General features: G+C 47.8%; 1 protein-coding gene across 4 annotated transcripts in view; it reads right to left on the reverse strand.

Moving 5' to 3' along the window:
- Window positions 1–18,497, reverse strand: part of LOC124136725 (adhesion G-protein coupled receptor V1-like) — a 168,052-nt gene that overhangs the window by 79,114 nt on the left and 70,441 nt on the right. For all 4 annotated transcript variants that reach the window (XM_048401180.1, XM_048401247.1, XM_048401155.1 and 1 more), the window contains 11 exons: window positions 17,890–17,898; window positions 16,581–16,853; window positions 9,703–9,906; window positions 7,246–7,369; window positions 6,467–6,751; window positions 5,404–5,576; window positions 4,522–4,783; window positions 3,930–4,055; window positions 3,292–3,410; window positions 2,747–2,925; window positions 1,610–1,781 (listed from right to left, as the gene is read on the reverse strand). In XM_048401180.1, the coding sequence (XP_048257137.1) occupies window positions 1,610–1,781; window positions 2,747–2,925; window positions 3,292–3,410; window positions 3,930–4,055; window positions 4,522–4,783; window positions 5,404–5,576; window positions 6,467–6,751; window positions 7,246–7,369; window positions 9,703–9,906; window positions 16,581–16,853; window positions 17,890–17,898 (1,926 nt within the window). The remainder of the gene's footprint in view (window positions 1–1,609; window positions 1,782–2,746; window positions 2,926–3,291; window positions 3,411–3,929; window positions 4,056–4,521; window positions 4,784–5,403; window positions 5,577–6,466; window positions 6,752–7,245; window positions 7,370–9,702; window positions 9,907–16,580; window positions 16,854–17,889; window positions 17,899–18,497) is intronic.

Below are 18,497 nucleotides of genomic sequence, written 5' to 3' on the forward strand. Positions count from 1 at the left end.
AACGATTAATAATCAACAGACAGTTGTGGTACTGACTTGAACGATTAATAATCAACAGACAGTTGATGTACCGACTTGAACGATTGATGTACTGACTTGAACGATTAATGATCAACAGACAGTTGATGTACCGACTTGAACGATTAATGATCAACAGACAGTTGATGTACCAACTTGAATGATTAATGATCAACAGACAGTTGATGTACCGACTTGAACGATTAATAATCAACAGACAGCTGATGTACCGACTTGAACGATTAATGATCAACAGACAGTTGATGTACCAACTTGAACGATTAGTGATCAACAGACAGTTGATGTACCGACTTGAACGATTAATGATCAACAGATAGTTGATGTACCGACTTGAACGATTAATGATCAACAGATAGTTAATGTACTGACTTGAACGATTAATGATCAACAGATAGTTAATGTACTGACTTGAACGATTAATGATCAACAGATAGTTAATGTACTGACTTGAACGATTAATGATCAACAGACAGTTGATGTACCAACTTGAACAATTAATGAATAGCATAGCTGATATACTGACTTGAACAATTCATGAACACCAGGTTACATTGATTGTAAAGGTGGTTTGGAAATGAGGAAATTCCTCTAAAAGTGATGAGAACGTCTCATGCAGAACTTCTGCCCAGAACTTCTCCTTTAAAGCTCAAACTGGAGCCACTTATTTCTCAAATGTAAAAGATCAGAAGTTCCATTTCATAGGCCATCTTAGCTCTGTGAACCCCTGTTCTTATACTTTAAGACACTTAACATGCCCACCCATGCTCACAGTGTAGAGTACGATGTACACAGCACCTTTGTTATCTCGCCAGTTTCTGAGAAAGTTATGATGGTCACTGTGTTAACATGATGGATGAAGTACTAAGATCACTTTGTCAAATAGGAGCCTGGTGTGATTCAATCTGAAATTCATACCTCTATGTTTCCACTTTTTATCCCAAATACCAATTTTCTGTCAGTGTTTTAAAGGTACAGGATGTCGACCGTTTGTTTGTAAACAATAGCTGATAACCCCGAGCTTACTCAGCTCGGCTCACCTTATTTTGTTTTTGCTCCAGTGACTGTGACTGGACATTCAGCCATAAGAAAAACACACAATCTTCAGGGGCGGTTGGGTAGCCTAGTGGTTAAAGAGTTAGCTTGTCACGCCGAAGACCCGGGTTCGATTCCCGACATGGGTACAATGTGTGAAGCCCATTTCTGGTGTCCCCCGCCGTGATATTGCTGGAATATTGCTAAAAGCGGCGTAAAACCATACTCACTCACTCACTCACAATCTTCAATTTACCTCTATTAAGAAGCAACACTGAAGCCAGATAGCTTACTCTGCACAGCACATGCATTGCTGGCTTCACTGTGTGGAGCTCTATTCTTTTGGTTTAAGAATTGGTTTGGGTATGTGACATCATACTCCGAAACTATTTCATGCAGGATTTAAAAACAAACGGAGCCCTCTTTTGACAAGGAAACAAGAGAAAGAGACTTTGATTAGAGATTAAAGATAAACAAGTCTAATTACTATATGTAGCACATAACAAAATTAGGTACTGAACATTGTAAGTAGTCTCACCATGAAGGGGTTTGATTCTTGTGACACGTCAAGAGTTATTCCATCAAATCTTCGCCCTGATTGAGGGTCGTAATAATAAGTAACCAATGGCCTTGTAAGCTCAACTGCCAGATCTGACAATGGAGTCTGTGATGTTGTGTAGTATACTCGGAGGCGACCATAGACGCCACCACTACAGTCGAAAAAACAAAGACTTCATGTGAAATTATGTTATAACCATTCTATAACAACACATAGTATACATGTATCAATATATTACAATATCCATGGATATAAAACCAGCATGAAATACTCGTATCCCCCTGCCAATATGACATGTACGGTTGTGTGCAAGGCATTAGCCCTCCGGAAACAAGCACTACCACCATTTTCAGTTTAAGTCAAAGCCGTTGTTATGAAAACTCGAAAAATAATTTTTTTTAAAATCCCAAGCTATCAAAAGGCACCAGTTCACTGCGAGACCTATCTATGCGCCAAGTTCCGTTAAGATATCTCTAATGATATTAGTTCTGCTCTGGAAACAAAATGTGATGGACAGACAGATGGATAGACACCACCAAATCCTATCTCCCCCTTCAATTTCATGGTGGAGGTAATAATTGCATTTGCTCAGCATGAGTGAGTGAGTGAGTGAGTTGGGTTTAACGCTGCTTTTAACAGTATTCCAGTTATATCACGGCGTGTCAGCTTAATGTGGGAGGAAAGCCCGAAGTGATGCAGGTTTTAGACGTTTACCACTTCGGTGAAACCCACGAGCACGGGTATGGTGCTGACAAACCTAGAAACATAATTGGGTTGAACAGGGATTCGAACCCACAATCATAGGTTTCTGGCGTGCCTAAGGACCGAAACTCTGCACAGCGAATCGCGGCACCTTAGACTGGGCCACCCGTGCCCCCTGCTCAGCATGAATTAATAAGATATTGTTGTGTGAAATGCTGCAGTACAATCTTATGAAAACTTCTCTTTGATCAATGACATGCTACAATCACAGAACAACTGATATCTTCAGTCCAAACTACATGCATGTATCTGCAGATATAACATTGGTTCTCTTCCATGTTCATACAAAATAAGAACATAAGATAAAAAAATAGATCTGTAGAATCCTGTTATTATCTTATCCTTTGAACTTACTATCTCTGAAGAGCCAGGGATTGGGGCTGGCTCCCTGGTATTTCATTGAGGGAGTAACTTGGCTGTAGAAACTGGACAACACCATGGGGGTTGTCATTTGGAGCAATGGAAAGAATAAATGAGTTCTGGTCTGTAATCCGTCCACCATTGTTAGCAGAGGTCAAGGTTATGTTGATTCTCTATTTGAGAAAATAGAAAGAATTCAGAACTGATTTCAATTTCAATATAAATACGGATATCAGTTCCCAACTGATATCTCTTTAAAAAAGACCAAAGGATTATGAGGAATAAATTTCAACTGTGAAATATTCAAAACAATTAATTATAATCAGATGATACATTTCACACGTCACTGCATGTAGGTGAACACAGACATTTCCTTCTATGAGTGAGTGAGAATGGTTTTAAGCCGCTTTTAGCAATATTCCAAAATGTGAAGATATTGTATACTATAATCATTTACAGCACAGAGATCAACCAAACCTAGCATATTAAGGTATGCGTGTTACATCACAACTATACCCTGCTGCATCAACCCTCCTCACCTCTTCCCCCTCTGGAATATCGTCAGGTAAGATGAAGATGTCAATCTGCTTGCTGCCCTCGTTGGACACAAAGTACAACTGTCCTGAAGCAGGAGTGATGTCAGCCGTGGCCAGCACACCTGGAAGACATGGTGAGTGAGTGAGTGATTTGAGCTAACACTGATCTGGGCACCATTCCTCAATACAATTCATAGTGTTCAGACTAAGGAGCTTCTGACCATTTCATATTTGGAGAGGCGGGCCTGCAATTCTGAATACAGAAAAATATTGCAAAAAATAAATTTGTCCTAAGATTTTTGAGAACATCATTTGGGCTGCTTTGGAGAAAAAGTGTTTTTGAAGTGCTGACTGAACAATTATTCTGTCTCAAATGGCAACAGATCCTTTACAGCCTCTCCGCACCTTTAATAAAAAATTTGGTTCACATCTCTTTCCCCAAACTGCAGCATTCATGGCAGATATAATAAGTACCAAAAAAAAAAAGTGGACCAAAAAGAAGAAACATGTTATTCCTCATGTATAAAATTTTGGATAGGCTAATTAAAAACTGAAGCAACAGAACTGTAAACTGGTGACTTGTGAGAGAGCATTGGGCACATTATACATGCATCAGGAGACGTCCTACAAGTTACAGTTACCATTCAATTTGGCCTCCCAGTTCACAGTGATGACTCCCCGCACTCCGCCAGTCCTTGAAACTGTCACTCTCACAGGATTCTGGCCATTGGCTAGCTCTTGCATCTCAACCCCAGTGGTAGCAAACCCTGAAACAGATCGCGTTCCTTACTTCAAGAATATCATTCAAATATGACAACAGGACAATGCAGCAGGAACACCTCCACCCCATTTGTAGCAAACCCTGAAACAGATCGCGTTCCTTACTTCAAGAATATCATTCAAACATGAAAACAGAACATTGCAGCAGGAACACCTCCACCCTGTGGTAGCAAACCCTGAAACAGATCGCATTCCTTACTTCAAGAATATCATTCAAATATGACAACAGAACACTGCAGCAGGAACACCTCCACACTGTGGTAGCAAAACTCTGAAACAGATTGCGTTCCTTCTTCAAGAATATCATTGAAGCATGGTGGTTAATACGGTGATAAGGTACCTCTTTTAATATAATAATCTATGACACTCAGCAGTAACTGTACTGTAAAGTTTAAACTTCACACAATTTAATCAAGCAGAAACGGGTTAAGATATATATTAGGGGAATCATACCAAAGGCTCCGTTTGGATCATCGGAAGGCAAAATGGTGACAATGGCTTGACGGGCTGATCCTAGAGAGGCACCGCCAGTGATTGAATCCAGTAGTTCAATCCTGAACCTCTCGGATGTCTCCGGTATGAAATCATTCTCTATACGGATGGGGAGTCTCTTCTGTGCTTCTCCGTCACTTAGTATGACCTGCTCTGTGCCTGTGATGATATAATCCTGGAGTTTCGACGCTTCCAGGTCGATTGTGCTGAACCTCACAGTGATCTGAGTGAAAAAGTCCACAATAAATTCCAGGAAATGTTAGTCGTAAAATGAATCAGAGTTATGAGAGTTTTCTTTTACATTTGGATGGATAATTTGGTCAGGCAGATGATTTGAATGAAATAAATAAACATTCCAAAAGCATTCATTGTCTGTTGTCGAGTACTGGCAATATGACAAAGGTCCCCATATCATACAGGAATGAAGGGACTGTATCTACCCACACAGTGACAGGCATGGTATTCCAGAGGCCTATTCTAACCTACAATTCTCATAGGAGAACCAGCATGCATTACTTGGGTAATGGTCTGTCCACAATCTCCAAAGGGAGACAAGCACAGTGTTCAGCAGACCTCTTCTGCCATGTAATCCCCACAAGGAAACAAGCATGATGTTCACTGGACCCAGTATGACTGGAAACCAACACAGTGGAAGAAACATTGGGTGCTTAGAACACATTCCTCCCTAAAATCCCCACAAGGAGACCAGCGTGGTGTTCACTGGACCCAGCATGACTGGAAACCAAAACAGTGGAAGAAACATTGGGTGCTTAGAACACATTCCTCCCTGAAATCCCTACAAGGAGACCAGCGTGGTGTTCACGGAGACCTGACAGCACTCACCTCCCCAAACGTTCCCCCAACTCTGTTGACAAACAGCTGCAGGGGGCCAGACTCCTCTGTCACCTCCAGGGATGATGCAGACAGCTCCACCCTCCCACTCGCATCGTCGTTCCTGCTGATAATGATCTGGGCATAGCTCTGAGACTTCTGCCCTAGACGTGGAGAGTCTTGCACTGAAACAACATGTTGCACTCACAGTGACTGACAAAGACAAGAACTGTTGTTAGCTGTACTTTGAGGCGGCTGCTGTTATGATGATGATGATGGACCATGTCTCACCCTAGAAACAGTCTTGCTACAGTGCACTGTTGCACAAAGAGTTGATCATCACAAATGCACTCACACTCGACCCCACTAAATTATTGACTTTCTCCCTCATCATATCATTGTCTCCTCTCACTCAGGGTCTGTTAGTGTCTCTCTCACATTTTCTCCACGACACACATTCACTTTCCCTCCCTCTCGTGCTCCCTCCCTCTCTCTTCCTCAAACGTTCAATTTCAGATTGTCTTTCCCTTCCTCTTCCCCACACTGACCCCTTTCTCATGATCTATGCCTCAGTCACTCACTCAGCTGCTTACAACTCACTCTCTCCTTCATCAACTATCCCTCCCTTACCCACACACACCCCTTTGCACCATCTTCATCCCTAAATGACTGTTCCTCTGCCTCAAACTCACTCACTCACTCACCCATCCACCAATGTCCATACACCAAAAAAACACTCGCTCACTTACACACTCACTCTACCACCCACCAACCCACACTCACTCACCAACCCATCCACTCACTCACTCACCCACCCACCCACCCACCAAACCATCCACCCACCCACTCACTCACTCACCCACCGACCCACCCACACTCACTCACTCACTCACCAACCCATCCACTCACTCACTCACCCACCCATCAAACCATCCACCCACCCACTCACTCACCTACCCACCCACCCACACTAACTCACTCACTCACCCACCCACCAATCCACCCACTAACTCATCCACTCACTCACTCACTCATCCACTCACTCACTCACTCACTCACTCACCCAACCACTCACCTGGCCTCTGCTGTGCCCCCTGTGTAAGAATGGCCTGTTTCAGCTCCACAAAGATGCTCTCATCCAGCTCCGGGAGGTCATCGTCCAGCACGGTCACACTGAAGGTGGCATACTCCTGGTTTGGCAGAAACCTCACTGTCCCAGAAGCTGACAGGAAGTCGCTGCTTCCAGCTCTGTTCACCTGCCCCGGTAGATAGTTGTAGCTCTCATTGGCCAGTAGCGATGCGTAACTCACATCCACCGTCCCAAACTTCCCATTCTGTCTTTGAATGGTAATACTGACATCTGAAAGGAGAGTTAAAGTTCTTCATATGATAGACAGTATAATAACATCATTACGTTACTTTCCTTGGTGTGTCAGAACCCGGCGATTGTATACTTGACTGTGGGTTTTGCTGTATTTCAGACTTTTTCTTCCACTTGGTTGTGAAATAACTGAAATACCATTCACAGCGGCATTAAATTAAACTCACTCCCCAAGACTTACATACCGGTATGTATGAAATTTGAAATTCTGTCAATTTATCACATTTACAAGACTACCACTCATCATATTGTGGGAACAGCCATCAGGATAGGACAAGCGATCATGACACCTTCACTATAACTGTGAGCAAACAAACATACCTAAGTACAAATAACACGGTGTGATGATAAAACACTCTCTTCTCGGCCACACTTGTCTATTTCTGGACATTGGTCCACGTTTGTTAAGCCATTCATGTCTTCAGTTTAAGTAATGCCATGCATACAAGAGCTGCGAGCTGATCATGCAATACCTGAATTTCCTTCCTGCACAATGACGGGCCTCTGTTTGTCCGCGATGGTGAACACGCCGTAAGGTCCATCATTGGCCAGGATCGTAACCACCGCCGTCCTCCGTGAAGTGTCACCAAGGTCACCCTGTTACACACAGTAAACATGTCCCTGAATATTAGAATATTTGAGGGTTTGTTTATTAGTACAAATGCATATGCATAGTCCTGTTCGTAATTCTATATGAAAGGTAGTCTAACAACAGAAGTGAATAGTTTTCAAACTTTGAATTAAGTATATAAGAAAATAGTGCCAAGGCAATGTTGCTCACCACATGAGCTCACTGTTATATATTGAGAAACTTTAGCCATGTAAGGAAAGTGTGGTTGATCAGCTGGGTAAAGTGGTCTGCTTGACATGAGAGGACAGTATGATTGCAATATATTTTTCTTTAAACCTCTGTACAGTGACAAACATTCAAGTATCAGCACATGTAGTAAGCAGGTTCTGAGAAGTAGGATGTTTAATTTCACAACATCAGCATTTAAGTGATAACCATGCGTGACAGAAATGATTACATCTGAACCCTATTGTATCATTCATATCCTACCTAAATTTATGTTTTTGAGACTTTAGGTTTCTGGGAAAATATTATGCCTACTAATTCCACACTTTTTGAACATATTTTCCATTTTACTAAAGAAATCAAATTTCTCAGTTCCAAGCCATGAAGAAAGGCAAGGGCTAGTACTATCCTACACATTCTCATAGAGTTTCATCTCTCTCTGGGTCTTCTGATTCTGAGAAGAAGATTCAAAGTTAAATTTTTTTATATAAAAATAAATTTACTGGCATTATCATATCTTAATCTAATTGTTTTGCAAAAATTCATATTTTTTTTTCAGTTCCTAAATCCCTCTCTGGGTGTTCTGTATAAGAAAATTCAAAGTTCAAATTCATAGAAATTAAAAAAATATAATATAAAGATAATTATCATATCTTAATCTATTTGTTTTGCAAACATTCATATATATTTTTTCCGAATCCTAGATGCTGTAGATTCTAAGACAAAGGTTAGACACAACTGAAATATTTATCTGTGTACCATGAACAAATCCATTGGGATTTCAGGCTGTTTTAGTCTCCTCCCAGCCTTATTGAGAGAAGAATTTGAAAGTCAGTTGAGAGATACTGGACAATGCACCATGCCTTAAACTCACTTGGACCTCAAATCCTTTGAGCTGATCAGAAGAAGCTAAAGAGAGGTTGCAGTAATTCTACAACAGTTCACAACTTAATACACACAAAGTCTTGAAAGGACAGTCATTTAAAGATAGACAGAGACATCTACACAAGTACTCATCACATACCAATTGTAATACAAAGCTTGTATTTCAAAACACATCTAATGAGCAAAAGCAAGTTAGATCCGTTTTGAAATGTTACTTACAATCAGGTAGCCCTGTATAGGAAACATCAACAGTAAGACATGCATGGTGACAGGAACAGAAACAAACACCTAGTGATTCAATATTCTTCCTCACACTTACCATCTAAGGAATAAGTGTTCCTATAAATGTGTGATACGTTACATGGCTTTGTCACTTCAAAACTGGTCAGCTGACAGAACACATCATATTGGCAAACAGGGATGATGGATATAAGGATGTCACGTCTCTGTCAGTTGTTTTCATGGGTTCCGTCAAACGGTTTGAACATGAACTTCGTCAAAGCCAAAGCTACATTCCCTATCATAATCACCTCTCTGCCAAAGCTTCAAGTCACAAGGTTGCAGGAATAATATGGTAAACAACTTCTACTGCCTGTTAAAGAAATCTGGCCAAAGCTTCAAGTCACCAGGTTGCAGGAATAATATGGTAAACACCATCTACAGCCTGTTAAAGCAATCCTGCCAAAGCTTCAAGGCACCAGATTGCAGGAATAATATGGTAAACACCTTCTACAGCCTGTTAAAGCAATCCTGCCAAAGCTTCAAGGCACCAGGTTGCAGGAATAATATGGTAAACACCTTCTACAGCCTGTTAAAGCAATCTGCCAAAGCTTCAAGGCACCAGGTTGCAGGAATAATATGGTAAACACCTTCTACAGCCTGTTAAAGCAATCCTGCCAAAGCTTCAAGTCACCAGATTGCAGGATTAACACAAGGACAGAAAGGATTATATTTGTCAAGGGGAGAAAACTCTCATTGCAAACATGAAGTTCAAGGTCGTGCATATTAAGGCTATAATACAGAATGTTATTGCTGATGTTGGTGGATTTGGTGTGCACATTATTATTATCATTATTATGAGATGCAGCCTCCACCACATAGACTAAATTCTAATCCCCAAGTACATGATGTTGTTACTAGGGAATAAGGAAATAACAGTAAGGTGTCTCAGAATTCATTCATGTCTGGGGGATGCCACCAATTCCTTGTTATCAATCAGCTATAATCTCGAGCTGCGTTTAAATCTTACCTCAGTTGTTGCAGTGAGAACTATATTGATGTTCTCGTCCAGTTCTGGAACCAAGTCGCCACGGATCTGTATCTCTGTTGCAGCAGATGTCTGACTTTCTGCAAAGTTGATCTGTCCACTATTCATCATAAGGTCATTTTCGTTGTCATTTGTTGCCTGCCATGTGACCTGAGCTGTGCCATAGGATCCCCCTAGACGAACAACCTGTCAGGGAGAGATGGAGACAACACTGATTGGAACAGAAAATCAACATCATAATCATCATCAGTACCACCTCAACCCACCTAGCCCCTATCCCAGCACCTCAACCTACCTAGCCCAATCCCACTACCTCAACCTACGAGGGGTGTTTATTAAAGATTTCCCCTAAACCACTTAGGGTTATCATTTTTGGTTGAAATTTCACATGTGTAATGATACATGTATCTTTGGGTTATGTCTGAATTTGCAGCACCGAACTATTAATCTTACCACTTTTACAGGTGTTATGATTGAGTAGGGTGTGGCAATGGAGCCAGTAGAATACTGAGCAGTGATTAGGTTTTTATATTTGAAAGGTCGCACACCAAAAGAAACTTTCAATGAAATGAAAGCAACATATGGGGAAGATGCCCCATCATATGACGTTGTTAAACACTGGCATCGCCAGTTCAAGTGCGGTTGAACATCTGTGGAAACAGCTGCCATTCCTGGTCACCCCCATTCAGCCATTGATGAGGACACTATCCATCAAGTGGAGACCGCCATTTTGGCAGACCGACGTATAACTGTTTGCCATTTAGCACAAGATGTCAAGATCAGTGTAGGGTCTGTGGAAAAAATCATCCATGACAATTTGAACATGCATAAGGTGTCTGCACGATGGATTCCCAGGTTGCTCACACCTTTCCAAAAGCAGGAACGAGTCAATTGCTCAAAGGATCTTTTGGACATGTGCCAAAAAAAACAGGCAAACTTTTTTGACAGACTTATCACACAGGATGAAACATGGGTCCATCACTATGACCCTGAGACTAAAGTGCAGTCGATGCAATGGAAGCATGTGGAGTCACCACCCCCAAAGAAGGCACGTGTCCAACTCTCTGCAGGCAAGGTCATGCTCACTGTGTTTTGGGACCAGCACGGAGTAGTGATGATGGATTTCTTGGCAAAGGGTACCACAATTACAGGAGCTTATTATGCTTCACTGCTGCGGAAATTGCGGGACGCTATCAAGCTTAAGAGGCACGGCATACTGACCAAGGGTGTCTGTCTCCTGCAAGACAATGCTCCAGTACACAACTCTCATGTTGCCCAGACAGAAGCGTGATCCTGTGGCTATGAAATCCTTCCACATCCTCCTTACTCTCCTGACCTTGCACCATCTGACTTCCACCTCTTTCAAACCATGAAGTCATTTTTTAAGGTAAAACGTTTCACAGATGATGAAACACTGATTTCTGAAGTCAAGTCCTGGTTTGAGACGCAAAATGAGGGCTTTTACAAGCGAGGTCTCCATAGTTGCATAAAACGATGGGAGAAGTGTGTAGCTCTTGGTGGTTCCTATGTGGAGAAAGACTAATACCTATGCCAAGCTTCATTCTAGGTCCATCGGAAGTGGGTCAGGGGAAATCTTTAATGAACACCCCTCGTACCTAGCCCCATCCCACCACCGCAACCCTTCTAGCCCCATCCCAGCACCACCTGAACCCAACTAGCCCCATCCCAGCACCACCTGAACCCAACTAGCCCCATCCCAGCACCACCTGAACCCAACTAGCCCCATCCCAGCACCACCTGAACCCAACTAGCCCCATCCCAGCACCACCTCAACCCAACTAGCCCCATCCTAGCACCACCTCATCCCAACTAGCCCCATCCCACCACCACAACCCACCTAGCCCCATCCCAGGACCACCTCAACCCAACTAGCCCCATCCCTTCACCACCTCAACCCACCGAGCCCCATCCCAGCACCCCAAGCCACCTCCCCCATCCCTTCACCACCTCAACCCACCTAGCCCCATCCCTTCACCACCTCAACCCACCTAGCCCCATCCCTTCACCACCTCAACCCACCTAGCCCCATCCCACCACCTCAACCACATAGCCCCAACCCAACCTCCCGAGCCACCAAGCCCCATGCCACCAACCCAAACCACCAAGCTACATCCCACCACCTCAACCCACCTAGCCCCGTCCCACCACCTCAACCACCTAGCCCCATCCCACCACCTCAACCCACCTAGCCCCGTCCCACCACCTCAATCCACCTAGCCCCATCCCACCACCTCAACCACCTAGCCCCATCCCACCACCTCAACCACCTAGCCCCGTCCCACCACCTCAACCACCTAGCCCCGTCCCACCACCTCAACCACCTAGCCCCGTCCCACCACCTCAATCCACCTAGCCCCGTCCCACCACCTCAACCACCTAGCCCCATCCCACCACCTCAACCACCTAGCCCCGTCCCACCACCTCAACCCACCTTGCCCATCTCAGCACCTCAACCCACCTCACCCCATCCCACCACCTCAACCACCTAGCCCCGTCCCACCACCTCAATCCACCTAGCCCATCTCAGCACCTCAACCCACCTAGCCCCATCCCACCACCTCAACCACCTAGCCCCATCCCACCACCTCAACCACCTAGCCCCGTCCCACCACCTCAACCCACCTAGCCCCATCTCAGCACCTCAACCCACCTAGCCCCATCCCACCACCTCAACCACCTAGCCCCATCCCACCACCTCAACCACCTAGCCCCGTCCCACCACCTCAACCACCTAGCCCCGTCCCACCACCTCAACCACCTAGCCCCATCCCACCACCTCAACCACCTAGCCCCGTCCCACCACCTCAATCCACCTAGCCCATCTCAGCACCTCAACCCACCTAGCCCCATCCCACCACCTCAACCACCTAGCCCCATCCCACCACCTCAACCACCTAGCCCCGTCCCACCACCTCAACCCACCTAGCCCCATCTCAGCACCTCAACCCACCTAGCCCCATCCCACCACCTCAACCACCTAGCCCCATCCCACCACCTCAACCCACCTAGCCCCATCCCAATACCACCTCAACCACCTAGCCCCATTCCACCACCTCAACCCACCTAGCCCCATCCCAATACCACCTCAACCACCTAGCCCCATCCCACCACCTCAACCCACCTAGCCCCATCCCTTCACCACCTCAACCACCTAGCCCCATCCCAATACCACCTCAACCACCTAGCCCCATTCCACCACCTCAACCCACCTAGCCCCATCCCAGCACCCCAACCCACCTAGCCCCATCCCACCACCTCAACCACCTAGCCCCATCCCACCACCTCAACCACCTAGCCCCATCCCTTCACCACCTCAACCACCTAGCCCCATCCCAATACCACCTCAACCACCTAGCCCCATTCCACCACCTCAACCCACCTAGCCCCATCCCAGCACCCCAACCCACCTAGCCCCATCCCACCACCTCAACCACCTAGCCCCATCCCACCACCTCAACCCACCTAGCCCCATCCCTTCACCACCTCAACCACCTAGCCCCATCCCAATACCACCTCAACCACCTAGCCCCATTCCACCACCTCAACCCACCTAGCCCCATCCCACCTCCTCAACCCAAGAAGCGAGTGGCTCTAGTGGAAGTGAGCCAGAACCCCCATCATCTATACTACTACTACCCACCTAGCCCCATCCCAACACCACCTCAACCCACCTAGCCCCATCCCACACCTCAACCACCTAGCCCCATCCCACCACCTCAACCCACCTAGCCCCTACCACCACCTCAACCCACCTCAACCCAACTAGCCCCATCCCACAACCTCAACCACCTAGCCCCTACCACCACCTCAACCCACCTAGCCCCTACCACCACCTCAACCCAACTAGCCCCATCCCACAACCTCAACCACCTAGGCCCATCCCACCAGTTCAACCCACCTCGCCCCATCCCAGCACCTCAACCCACCTCGCCCCATCCCAGCACCTCAATCCACCTCGCCCCATCCCGCCACCTCAACCCACCTTGCCCAATCCCACCACCTCAAGCCACCTAGCCCCATCCCACCACCTCAACCCACCTCGCCCCATCCCGCCACCTCAACCCACCTCGCCCCATCCCAGCACCCCAACCCACCTCGCCCCATCCCACCACCTCAACCCACCTCACCCCATCCCGCCACCTCAACCCACCTCGCCCCATCCCAGCACCCCAACCCACCTCGCCCCATCCCACCACCTCAACCCACCTAGCCCCATCCCTTCACCACCTCAACCACCTAGCCCCATCCCACCACCTCAACCCACCTCACCCCATCCCACCACCTCAACCCACCTAGCCCCATCCCTTCACCACCTCAACCCACCTCACCCCATCCCAGCACCCCAACCCACCTCGCCCCATCCCACCACCTCAACCCACCTAGCCCCATCCCTTCACCACCTCAACCACCTAGCCCCGTCCCACCACCTCAACCACCTAGCCCCATCCCACCACCTCAACCCACCTCGCCCCATCCCGCCACCTCAACCCACCTCGCCCCATCCCAGCACCCCAACCCACCTCGCCCCATCCCACCACCTCAACCCACCTCGCCCCATCCCACCACCTCAATCCACCTAGCCCATCTCAGCACCCCAACCCACCTCGCCCCATCCCACCACCTCAACCCACCTCACCCCATCCCGCCACCTCAACCCACCTCGCCCCATCCCAGCACCCCAACCCACCTCGCCCCATCCCACCACCTCAACCCACCTAGCCCCATCCCTTCACCACCTCAACCACCTAGCCCCATCCCAATACCACCTCAACCACCTAGCCCCATCCCACCACCTCAACCCACCTCGCCCCATCCCGCCACCTCAACCCACCTTGCCCCATCCCAGCACCCCAACCCACCTAGCCCCATCCCACCACCTCAACCCACCTCACCCCATCCCACCACCTCAACCCACCTTGCCCCATCCCACCACCCCAACCCACCTCACCCCTTCCCACCACCCCAACCCACCTTGCCCCATCCCACCACCTCAACCCCCTGCCCCTTCCCACCACCCCAACCCACCTCACCCCATCCCGCCACCTCAACCCCCTGCCCCTTCCCACCACCCCAACCCACCTCGCCCCATCCCACCACCTCAACCCCCTGCCCCTTCCCACCACCCCAACCCACCTCACCCCATCCCGCCACCTCAACCCACCTTGCCCCATCCCAGCACCCCAACCCACCTTGCCCCATCCCACCACCTCAACCCCCTGCCCCTTCCCACCACCCCAACCCACCTCACCCCATCCCAGCACCCCAACCCACCTCGCCCCATCCCAGCACCCCAACCCACCTCGCCCCATCCCGCCACCTCAACCCACCTTGCCCCATCCCAGCACCTCAACCCACCTTGCCCCATCCCAGCACCCCAATACACCTCGCCCCATCCCAGCACCTCAATCCACCTCGCCCCATCCCAGCACCCCAACCCACCTCGCCCCATCCCAGCACCCCAACCCACCTCGCCCCATCCCAGCACCCCAACCCACCTCGCCCCATCCCGCCACCCCAACCCACCTTGCCCCATCCCAGCACCCCAACCCACCTCGCCCCATCCCACCACCTCAACCCACCTAGCCCCATCCCTTCACCACCTCAACCACCTAGCCCCATCCCAATACCACCTCAACCACCTAGCCCCATCCCACCACCTCAACCCACCTCGCCCCATCCCGCCACCTCAACCCACCTAGCCCCATCCCAGCACCCCAACCCACCTAGCCCCATCCCACCACCTCAACCCACCTCACCCCATCCCACCACCTCAACCCACCTTGCCCCATCCCGCCACCTCAACCCACCTCACCCCATCCCACCACCTCAACCCACCTCACCCCATCCCACCACCTCAACCCACCTCACCCCATCCCACCACCTCAACCCACCTCGCCCCATCCCGCCACCTCAACCCACCTAGCCCCATCCCAGCACCCCAACCCACCTAGCCCCATCCCACCACCTCAACCCACCTCACCCCATCCCACCACCTCAACCCACCTTGCCCCATCCCACCACCCCAACCCACCTCACCCCTTCCCACCACCCCAACCCACCTTGCCCCATCCCGCCACCTCAACCCACCTTGCCCCATCCCAGCACCTCAACCCACCTTGCCCCATCCCAGCACCCCAATACACCTCGCCCCATCCCAGCACCTCAATCCACCTCGCCCCATCCCAGCACCCCAACCCACCTCGCCCCATCCCAGCACCCCAACCCACCTCGCCCCATCCCAGCACCCCAACCCACCTCGCCCCATCCCGCCACCCCAACCCACCTTGCCCCATCCCAGCACCCCAACCCACCTCGCCCCATCCCAGCACCCCAACCCACCTTGCCCCATCCCGCCACCCCAACCCACCTCGCCCCATCCCAGCACCCCAACCCACCTCGCCCCATCCCAGCACCCCAACCCACCTTGCCCCATCCCAGCACCCCAACCCACCTCGCCCCATCCCAGCACCCCAACCCACCTCGCCCCATCCCGCCACCCCAACCCACCTTGCCCCATCCCAGCACCCCAACCCACCTCGCCCCATCCCAGCACCCCAACCCACCTCGCCCCATCCCACCACCTCAACCCCCTGCCCCTTCCCACCACCCCAACCCACCTTGCCCCATCCCAGCACCCCAACCCACCTTGCCCCATCCCAGCACCCCAACCCACCTCGCCCCATCCCAGCACCCCAACCCACCTCGCCCCATCCCAGCACCCCAACCCACGTCACACCCATCCCTGCGCCTCCTGTTTCCCTCTCCCCACAAACTCTATTCCTTTCACAGCCATGTGTGCCAGCACACAGAGAACCTGTCTACACACAAGACACACTCACATTGAGGCTGATGCTGTTGAATCCAATGTCCCCCGTTTCCTGGGCTTGTACAGCAAGAGAGTCATTGGCAAACTGGTAGATGCCAAATGCACCATCGGATGCTCCGATGATGACATTGACTGTTGACCCGGGTCCCACACTGGCGCCACCCCCTGGGTTCACCAGCTCCACCCTGAATGTCTTGGACGGCTCTGGAATCGAGTTGTCCAGCAGTGTGATGTTCAGATATCCATATCTCTGTTGACTGCCCAGGACAAACCGAGAGGCTGCACCCTGGAACCACAATTATAACTACATGGAATGCTTGCGTTTTGTGGATTAAAATGAAAGCATTTTAAAGATTTTAAGTCTTTATACTTATAAAACATATCACTACTATGAAGAGTTATATTAAGTGATAAAAGTTTCTTTCCCAAATTCTGTTTCATTTTAAGGTATGTAATTGGTGAGGTATGAAGATTCTTAACTATAGATCAGGAAATATTCAAAATGAACATTATTAACACAATATTCTAATCATACCCAAAACTTATAATTTAAGCTTCTGTTTTTTTCTTTTTCTATAACTCATAATCATGCCTCAGCTTTTTCATGTCAATTTAATGTTTCTGACGTTTACCCTTCAGTGAAACCAATCACCAGGTGTATGGCGCTGACAGACCAAGGAATATAATGAGGGTCAATCTGGGATTCAAACCCTGACCAGCTGATCCTCTCACCCAGCAAGTTACAGCACCCTAGACCATTTGGCCACCTGTACCTATCCATTTTCTTTAAATTTAAAAAAAGCTTAAGCATGTGATATATATTTTTAGATGATGAAATCTGATATACAAACTATGGAACACATTTTTAAACATTTTTAAGCCAAAGTAAGGTACCCAGGTCAAAAATATTCATAAACACGGAAGTCGTATTATACTTCAGTATTGCAAGGGGTTTTCTAATTCTTTCATTGAAATTATTTACCATCACCAAATATAGAAGAACCAATTTGTATGTCCTCCTATCAGAAACATACATGTATTCCAATAAACAATGTACCTAATCCAAGAAAGTTTAAAGCCAACCAAACCTAACACTCCTTCACCATAAACACAAGCTTTCTATAACCATATATACCGTATTCAACATATCAAACACCAAACACAGCGGTCTTTAACTCAGGGTCGTATCATATTTTGTTGATCCTCCTCAACCCCACCCCTACCCATTTTATGTCACATTTTTCAGGGCTATACCCCTAAATGACAAGTCCCTTAATAGGTTGAATACGGTATGTTAAAAAACAAACTCAAAGTTTACTTACCAAAGAACCCTGTTTAAACAAGTCCAGAATAAATGATTTAATCTCTCAATTTAAGAAAAAACATCAAAATAAAAATTAATCTTGCATTTGAGAGATTTTTCAAGATTCCTAATGCTAAGGTTACCAAAAACACATCAAACTGACTCGGTTCAAATTCAGTCAATAATTTCTCCATTGAATCGAGAAAGGGAGAAATAAAAGCTTTATTCCTGCTTCATCAATGAATATTTCAACTTTTATCCTTCATTTATTGGCAGAAACTCAAAATCGAGTCCTGTGAACTTCTAAATCTTGTCCATTCAACAGAGAGTGCTGAGCTACAATATGAAAGGAGTAATCTTGTAATCTGGATCAATGTTTTTTCAATACAGAGCACATGGACGTGCATAGGATTAGGAAATCAAAGTTCAGACTGATTCAGAACATTTGAAATGCCTTATCCTCATGAGATATGCATAATTCCTTTTTCAATCCTGTACGTGTATGCAACAACAACGTTTGGTGCAGTTGCTATGAAAGGCCCTCCCATGCCACAAACACCTCCCTATAACCTGGCCTGTGCTAGCTGGCAATAACCCCATTTGGATTATATCTCAAAATAGGAGTGG

This window comes from Haliotis rufescens, unplaced genomic scaffold (assembly GCF_023055435.1).
Source record: "Haliotis rufescens isolate VD_foot unplaced genomic scaffold, xgHalRufe1.0.p SCAF_1, whole genome shotgun sequence".
Classification (NCBI taxonomy): domain Eukaryota; kingdom Metazoa; phylum Mollusca; class Gastropoda; order Lepetellida; family Haliotidae; genus Haliotis; species Haliotis rufescens.